The sequence below is a fragment of the Brassica oleracea genome, chromosome C9 (assembly GCF_000695525.1).
Source record: "Brassica oleracea var. oleracea cultivar TO1000 chromosome C9, BOL, whole genome shotgun sequence".
NCBI lineage: Eukaryota > Viridiplantae > Streptophyta > Magnoliopsida > Brassicales > Brassicaceae > Brassica > Brassica oleracea.
Window position 1 is genome coordinate 46126534 of NC_027756.1, and position 9113 is coordinate 46135646.

At 35.9% G+C, this 9113-nt stretch overlaps 2 protein-coding genes across 2 annotated transcripts; one reads left to right on the forward strand and one right to left on the reverse strand.

The window, feature by feature from the left end:
- Positions 1 to 2273: 2273 nt before the first annotated feature.
- LOC106319043 (pentatricopeptide repeat-containing protein At5g18950-like) lies at positions 2274 to 3979 on the forward strand. Its single transcript, XM_013757252.1, has one exon. The coding sequence runs from the start codon at positions 2449 to 2451 to the stop codon at positions 3934 to 3936; it is 1488 nt and encodes a 495-aa protein (XP_013612706.1). The 5' UTR covers positions 2274 to 2448; the 3' UTR covers positions 3937 to 3979.
- A 58-nt stretch (positions 3980 to 4037) lies between these two features.
- On the reverse strand, positions 4038 to 6576 carry LOC106319044 (calcium-binding protein 39). The gene is made up of 11 exons (XM_013757254.1): positions 6204 to 6576; positions 5913 to 6077; positions 5723 to 5841; positions 5568 to 5642; positions 5384 to 5477; positions 5229 to 5288; positions 5036 to 5101; positions 4842 to 4940; positions 4693 to 4737; positions 4485 to 4587; positions 4038 to 4392 (listed from the first exon to the last, which is right to left on the reverse strand). The coding sequence occupies exons 1-11, from the start codon at positions 6324 to 6326 to the stop codon at positions 4304 to 4306; spliced, it is 1038 nt and encodes a 345-aa protein (XP_013612708.1). The 5' UTR covers positions 6327 to 6576; the 3' UTR covers positions 4038 to 4303.
- Between the last annotated feature and the right edge of the window lie 2537 nt (positions 6577 to 9113).

Sequence of the window (9113 nt, forward strand, 5' to 3'; positions counted from 1 at the left end):
CTTTCCTGTTCTTCTTCTATTTAACAGATATAAACTTGTCGTGTATTTGATGCCACTTGTTAATTTGTGTGTTTTGCTTTTGCTTTTATGTCTGTAAACATGATAACATGTAATTGAACGTTTCGAGGATCAAAATTCTCTAGCACAAGATGGAGGCAGTGGTAAGGGTGGCGTATTGGCCGAATGATAGAAAGAATTCACCAGCTTGTTTTAGTTTCATGTATTCTGTAGAGTAATAGTAGATGAAACCAAGGCAAAATGCAATGTTATCTACATGTACACAATAAACTAATGGGTTGTTGTCATTTAACCACCATAGAAATGTATGTACATAAAAACTTTGAGTTGCAAGTATCTGAGTTTTTAGTAGATTCTCATAGAGTAGAAATATCATTGATATATATATATATATATATATATATAGACTTAATATAGTCGACCAAAAACACAGTCCATATGTTACATACCTCCTATTGTACATGTGTACGCCATACTTTTATACATACACTATGTTTAGTAATTCTCTATGTATAGTACATTTAGCCAACACAAATTTAACCAATGATAATGACATATATCTACCAGTTTTTTAGCTAGTTAACCAAAAAGAATCACAACATTCGATTTATCCAACAAAATTCACATGATGATGTACAATAAACTACTATTCATATGTACTCATGTGTTTTCTGTACATTGTTTTATGCTATCCACATGTACACCTATGTTCATGTACAATTATATTCATGTACATGTATTCCATTTTGAAATGGTGTTCTTTTATTTGAAAGGATGTTCTACTATATGTTAAAAACGAACATGTAACCCAAAGGAACAACAATCTGAGGAACATAACAAAAAAACTTAATTTTGTTTGCATCCGTCGAGCAAGAGCAAGATGATCTAAACACAAAAAAGTTTGAGACTTTAAGTGACATGTCTGACGTGAGAAGCATTTTCTTGTTCAACCTAACAACCGCGTCAACCTCATAAGACTCTTGATCGAAGAAAACAGTGGTGCATACACTAACCTTCTCCTTCTCGATGTTAACAAACATAGCAGAGACATAACATAATCAGTGGTGCATACACTAACCTTCTCCTTCGGGTACATCTGACACATTTTGCTCCATCAACTGCAAATATAAGAAATGAAAATGCATAAGATGAGAAACCGTGTACATGTAATTCAATGAACACAATGTATATATCTGAAGTGTACTTATATTTTATCGTGTACACAGTCCAGCTTCACATACCAAATGTGTATAACAAACTTACCAGACATTGATTGTGCAATATACAATTGAACCGGTGTACATGTGATGTTTTGTGAAACATTATATATGTGGACATTGAAAAGTATGTGTGCACCTTGACTATTTTTTACCGTCCACATTATTGCAAATTGGAAATATATCTAACAAATTTATCGTGTACATGTGAATTCTTGCGCAAGTTAACTGATGTACATATTAATTCTTGTACATGTGGATACTAAACAATTTGTGTACTAGATTCATGTACATATAAATATACCAGAATCTTCGTTTAATATTTGAACTATAATGATGTTTTCCATGTTTTAGATGTTCATTTTAGATTAGATTGCATTTGCATACTAATCTTCATAAAGTAAGGGTTATATTGCATTGTTTGAAGTGTAGTCCGTAATTGAAAAGCAACCGTGGAAATCTACAACTTGTAGGACCAAATTGTAGACAGTTAAAAGGTAAAGGATCAGTCGTGCAAATATAAGAAACTTGGTTTAGGAATGGATCCTTTCGAGGTTCGACAGATCGGATCGACCCCCGGTTTGGTTCGCCGATGGTTGGAGAGGAGGAAGGCACGGCTGAGCTTGACGAGCCAACGATTTGAAGTCGCGGAGGACGACGAAATGAGACGGCACGGAGTTTGACGGTGACAACGGATTGCACTCGCCGTGAAGGAGGAGTTCGGAAACGGAGCCGGCGGCGGAGCTTCATCAGATTTCTCTGTCAACTTTCATATAAGGCATAAACTGAGATTGAGATTCATGCTCGTGGAGAAGAAGAAAAAGGTCAAGGTGAAGAAGATGAAGATTTGACCCTAAACTACTGTCTTTGTGGGAGAAGAAGATGAAAAAAATCAAAAAGTTAATTAAACATAAAAAACAAAAATAAAGTAAATTGGAATCTTTACCTTTAGTTAGTAAAAAAGAGATAAAAGTTACTTAAAACTATCTTAGGAGCGATAAGTGATCTGTGATATAATAATAAAAAGTCACAGAGTCACCCCTTGAGTGAAAATAACTCAAAAAAAGGACAGAAAGTTAAAATCTTTGATGAAGAAGATCCAAATCAAATTGGGGAGGATCAAAATCTAGGGTTCCGGCGAAAGCACTCGACTTTATTCTCCCGGATTAACAAAAAGAAAAAGAAAAAAAAAACTCTCTCCTTTTCATCAATCATGAGTAGAGGTCAGTCGTATTTCATCACTCTCATCAGAAACCCATCTCGTCAGAACAACACCACCACCCAGATACGTACTCTAACCCTCGATTCGCCTTCTCGGGGCACTAGTACCGAACCTGACTCCGATGCGCATCAGGGAAGCTACACGGAAATGGCTAAAACCGTCTCTACCATCATCAGAGAGAGACACAGGTGGCAGCAAACTCTGGTATCTGATTTCCCCTCGTTTAATTTCGCAGATCCTCTGTTTTTCCGACAAATGTTGACTTTACAGAACAACAACAACGTTATGTTCTCTCTGTGGTTCTTCCGTTGGCTCTGCTCCACCTTTGACTACAAACCTGATCCTGTTTCTTTAAACCTTCTCTTCGGCGCTCTTTTGGATGCTAAAGCCGTTAAAGCTGCGAAAATCTTTCTAGACACCACTGGTTTTAAGTTTAGCCCTGAGGTAACGTTGTTAGAGAGGTACGTGAAGTGTCTCTGTGAAGATGGGTTGGTGGAAGAAGGTATTAAAGTGTATACTCAACTCAAAGAGAGTGGAACTGTTCCTTCGGTTCCAACTTGCAATGCTGTTTTACTAGGCTGCTTGAAAGTTAAGAAACTAGATCTCTTCTGGGAGCTTCACAAGGAGATGAAAGAGACCGAGGTTGTTGATCTCGAGAGGATACAGTGTTTGATCCAAGCTTTGTGCGACGGTGGAGAGGTTTCAGAAGGGTACGAGCTACTCAAGAAGGTTTTGAAACAAGGACTTGATCCAGGACACGCTGTGTATTCAAGATTGGTATCTGGCTTCTGTAAGATTGGGAACTACGCTTGTATGTCGGAGATTCTCCACACGATGATTGCCTGGAACCATTCCCCGAGTATTTATACCTACCAGGAGATTATCAAGGGGCTGTGCAAGAATCAGAAGCAGCGCGAGGCGTTTTGTGTGTTTAACAATCTTAAAGAGAGAGGCTATGCGCCTGACAGGGTCGTTTACACCACGATGATCCATGGGCTGTGTGAGATGGGGTGGTTCGGGAGCGCGAGGAAGCTGTGGTTTGAGATGATGGAGAAAGGGATGCGGCCTAACGAGTTTACTTATAATGTGATGATACACGCGCATTTGAAGAGAGGAGAAGTTGTGCTGGCTAGGGAACTATACGGAGAGATGCTTAGAAATGGGTATGGAGAGACAACGGTGAGCTGTAATACGATGATCACGGGGTTCTGCTCGTATGGAAGAGCGGACCAGGCGTTTGAGGTTTTCAAGAAAATGTCTGAGACTGGGGTGAAACCTGATGCGATCACGTATAATGCTTTGGTTCAAGGGTTTTGCAAGGAGAATAAGGTTGAGAAAGGGATTGCTCTGTTCAAGGAGCTCAAGGCCTTGGGGATGTACCCTTCTGATAGGACTTATGCTGCACTTCAGAAGATGAGAAACCTGAAGTTGTCTGATTCTGTTGCAGCTTCCTTAAATGAGATTCTAGAGGCTGCCTGAAAGCAACTAATTTTGTCAGGTATTAGGTTGATTCAACAATGAGAAGGTCAATTCATTTTGTTGTTTTTTTGGTTCTCCCTTGGGAAATAAAACAAAAAGGGTTTCACTGAAAGAACTCTTCATTTCAATTTTTACATACAAAAGCACAATATTCATATCCAAATTATTAAAAGGTAACAAGGTGTTATGTTTTTTTTTTTTAATAAGAGACAAGTTTAGGGATCAGAGCAACTCTCACAGAGAATCAAAAGTTACATTCCTACATGTATTAGGAAAACACGCCGTTTCATACAGTTATGAAACTTCTGACATAGAGTTTCACCAGTAACCCCTTGGAACAGAGAGAGATGAGGAGGCAAAAGAATTTTCAAAGTTGAAGGTTTTTCAGGCGAGACATTTTCTGGATCTCCTCGATGATCAGCTCCTTTTCCTCTTCGAATTGATCATCTTCAGAACCTAAAATAAGATTTTTTTTAAAGCAAAGGAATAAGTCTAGTTTAGAATGTAGTGTCTATAAGATCACTACTCAACTAGTTCGGAGTCATTACCTTTACCAGGGGACAAGTTGTGAAGAAGTTCAAGTAACTTCTCGTGGTTTCTTGCCAAAATGATCTTCACTTCTTGTGGCTTACTCGGATTCGCAACAAATATCTGTAAGCGCACAAATAAAATGCGGTTCATCAGAGAGACCTATTAACAGTTTAGTTACCAGATAAAGTTGCGGTTTTGAACAAAGTGAGACATGAGACATGTTACCTTGAATATATGAAAGGCTGAGATTTGAATATTCTTGCTCGAGTCCTACTCAAATTAACATTAACACCATTACATGAAAACTAACTGATGAGTTTGTAACAAAATTAACCGCAATATATAAAAGATGAGGTCACGAAGTCATTGCTAACCTTCAAAAGTGTCATAATCACTTTCATATAACGAACTTCTAAGATGAATTTCTTCATTATGTGGGAGTTTGGAGGCTCCAACAAGAAATCCGAGAGAAGCTAAATCAAACCATGAATAGTTTCACAGTTAACAACATTATATAAGAGGTGATGATATAGAGATGAATGTAGCACCAGAAAATAGCAAACAAAACCTTCAACGATTGCCTTCTTGTCACATAGTTTGATGATGTCAAAAGCCTTTCGTATATATCAAAGAACTGAAACAAAGGAGAAGACGTGTTCTTCATAATGTATATTTTCATTTTCATTAAATGATTTATAACAGAGAAATGCTTCTTATGTTTTCATCTAAGCTTTTACAAAAAAAAAGATGCTGGAGCAAACCTCCGGGTAGTGAGAGGTGAGAAACTCAGAGACGACAGTGTCATGTTTTGTGAGAAGATCCTGCAAAGAGAGAGAGAGAGAGGTTAACAAAGTGTTGAGTAAAGAAGAAAAAAAATCCAAAACCGAGTCTTAAGTCAGTAGTGAACAAAACTCACCTTGAATGTTGAAAATGCATCAGAAGCAACATCAAAGTTTGGCAATTCCACAAATTTGAAGAATAATTCAAAGCAAGCAGACTCTATAATATACCTGAAAAGGCACTACAACCAATTTTAACCGTGTGAAAAAAGAATTCAACTCAACAAAAACAGCTTTGGAATCACAGTGGTATTGACTTACTTAGCAAGACTTGGGAATTTAATGCATTCCCTAAGCATACTTCCACAATGCAGAGCAATCTCCTTGTTGTCATAGCTGCTCACAGACAGTGAATTATCAATAAGTATTCTAATCAAGAAAAGAAAAGAAAAAGATCCAATCTTTAAAGTATTTACCATACAACCAAACAGTCAAGCAACTCGAAATGTTCTTCAAAGTATTGCACACAGCAATAAGCCTCCCCAACTTTTTGTTTCAGCAAGATAGACCAGCAATGCAGCAAATCTTTTCTTGTCTGCAACATAGTTCAATTAACACAAACACACAACAAAAGGAAGCAGATTGAAACCTCTCCTCTTTACTTACTTCCCATCCCAATATGTGTAGCTTATGGATGACAAGAGAGATAACATCTTCTTTGCAAAACTCTAACGCTAACTGTACAGCTTGATCAGCATTTGGTTCTGCCTCGCCGTCTCCAGACAGCATTCCCCTCAGAAATGAAAAATTCTTCTCAACTTCTTCCAAAGCCTAACAAAAACAAAAGTAGTAAACAATTCTCAATTTCAAAACGATTCCGAGTGAATTACAGTAAGCAATCAAGAGTGAATCTAAAATTCAAGAGTAGTAAAGGCCTATAAAGGTGAAAACTTTAACCTTCTCGAGGGCTTTAACTTCGACGACGGTTTTGGTGTCGAGAGCCAAGAGGCTGTCTCTGATCGCCTTAACGACCTCTTGAGGCGTCTTGGGCCTTGATGGCTTGAAGAAGGAGAACGACATGAGATGATGATGAGAATCAGATTCAGATTCCTTCTTTGGATTCTGAGCTCGCCGACGAGATCGTGGATCGGAAACTCATTCAATAGCGCTGCGAGAAAAAGGGCGACACTTTTCTTCTCTTCTTCCTCCTCCTCTCCCTCGCTTCGAAGCTAGATGGTCAAATCAAATCATGCACATGTTTTTTTTTCTTTTGCTTTTTCTAATCACCATGTTAAGGCCAAACAAACTTCTGTTTAGTTTACACTTTCACACAGTGTAATGGATTTTTAAAAAGTAATTAATGCACTCATGGGTTTTGTCTTGATCCATTCCATGTTGGCCCAACAAGGCCCAATTAACGTTTTCATAGCTGTTTTCAGTTGAAACAGATAATAAAGTGTTTTGCAGATTCAAAAGTAGATATTGACGAATATACATCTAAATTGCCGTGCTATAGATACAATGATTTGGATCACACGTCAGATATCACGTATCACCAATACAAATAGTAAGACATGTCGCAAGCAAGCTTCTAATTAATTTATTCCTCAAGAACAATAATCCAATATAGAGGGTTACAATTACAGAGTTGTAGATATCTAGACTATATGCTTATGATTTCTCTACTAGATAGTTAAAAATGAAACCCTAAAACCCAAACATATGTTATGATTGCACAGGAGTTGGGGGGCTTATGGTTTGGAGACACTGTCATATCAATGTGCCTTCTCCCTATCAAACTCTTCATATCCCCTGCAACATCATCATCATATACAGCTTCCTCTTGTTTGCTGTAAAAAAAAATAGATTTTTGATATATGTTCAATTGGAGTAGCTTAGTTATATGAAAATGAAAAATTTAAAAAGGTTTCTCATTTTATTATTAATTAATCTTATTTTTAGTTAATGGGACTTTAAAAATGTGTGTTTCAGAACAAAATTTCCCTCTCTATTTTAGTGTTTCTTCTGTGTGTGTTTATTTTTTTATTTTAGTAAGAGACTGAAATCTTTTGAAGAAAAATTAATATTGTAAACTAGGTATACAGTCTGCATGTATCAAAAACTATCATATGACATAATATATCGTTAATTAATAAACTACAAAACAAATAATTAAGTTGATTTTGCGATTATTTATTGTTCTTTTATAATCGCAAGTTTGAGTCGACACTCACATAACATTTTGTTTGCCATTACTATAGGGGCTTAGTAGGATATTCATCAACCGGTACATATAATATGTATTAGTTAGATTAGACATATAAAGGAGTAGGAAACAGTTTATATAAGCAAGTATGCATAAGCCCACAAGCCAAAGGTAGGATGAATATTCCACGGCATTGCACACACAAAAAAAATAATTATGAGGGATACATGCATAGGGTTGTAATCTATAATAATAAGCAACAAAGAACCAAGATTCTTTAAGCAAATTAAAATATAAGATTAACTAAATCAACTGACCATTAGTCAATGCATCATATATTGTTTAAGATTTCCAAGATACTGATAATCCTCTCGTTAGGAGCACTCCTCATTTCAAAATCCAAAGTTGATTTTCTTTTTGGCACACCATATAGATATAGTATACTGATTTTAATTACAACGATTTCAAATAAACCAGAAGCTGTAGAAGCAGTAATGAGGAAATGAATCTTATGTACTAAACTGTACATGAAAGGATTTCATTAAAGAGAGAGAATCAAGGGAGTTTTATTAATTTCGAGTCATATTTAATTTTTGAATATTTACAAAATTGCCATTATTATTTAATTTTTTATTAATTTCGAAATTCACAAAAAACTAAATACACCCACACCATTTCTTCTTATTTACAATAATGTCACTATCATCAATTTTTCCAACCATCATGAACCACCATTTTTGAGCTCTTAAAGCTCTAGAATTCAATTTCCAACCACTTTTTTCTCATTCTGAACCAACAAATCTTCATTTCCTTTCATTTCTTCTACATTTCCATCTAAAAAACTTTTATAACTTTCATTTTCATAAACACAAACTTCATATTTTCGAGTTTTTTCATTAGTGAATCGTTAAAGGCGGTTCTTTTTATTCATATTTGGAGTTTGGACGGTTGAGAAGGTTGGAAACGAGCTTTACACCAGAAAAAGATTACAATTTACATGGTTTTCGTCATTTTTCAGATCTGTGTTGAGATAGTAGACTGTTTTGTATGTCTATGCCTATATGCAGACGTACGATACAATACTCTTGTCAACGCACAAGTCAGTTTTGCATTTGACCAAACGAATTTTTTTTTGTACCGCAGACTTCCCCGGCAGTCTTCGTCTTTATCTTTGACAACAAAAATAAAATTTAGGTAGACTTACTAAGACGTATATGTAAAAGAGGTTAGTTTTGTATTTGACCGAACTTTTGACTTTTTATTGTAGACTTCAACGGAAGTCTACGAAGTGTAGACTGTCTGAGAAGTTTGCAAAAGGTCAGTTTTGCGTTTGACCAAAACTTTGACTTCGTTGAATAGGTTACTTTTGTGTTTGACTAAAAAGTTTAAAAATTAATTAAAATTTTATTAAACTGTAGACTTTTTATGCAATCTTCTTAACTTAGAAAAAAAGTATACTACATGTGAAGTCTACTATTTTATTTTGGTCAAATGCAAAACTAACCCGTTGAATTTGAGAGTAGAATTCAAACGAAGTCTAAAAATATGTAGATGTTCGTTTCCATTTACTCGTAGAAAGTCAAACTTGGTCAATTGCAAAACTAACCTCTTTAAAAAAATTCAAAAATGTAGACTGCATATGAAGTCTACTTCCAAAAGTC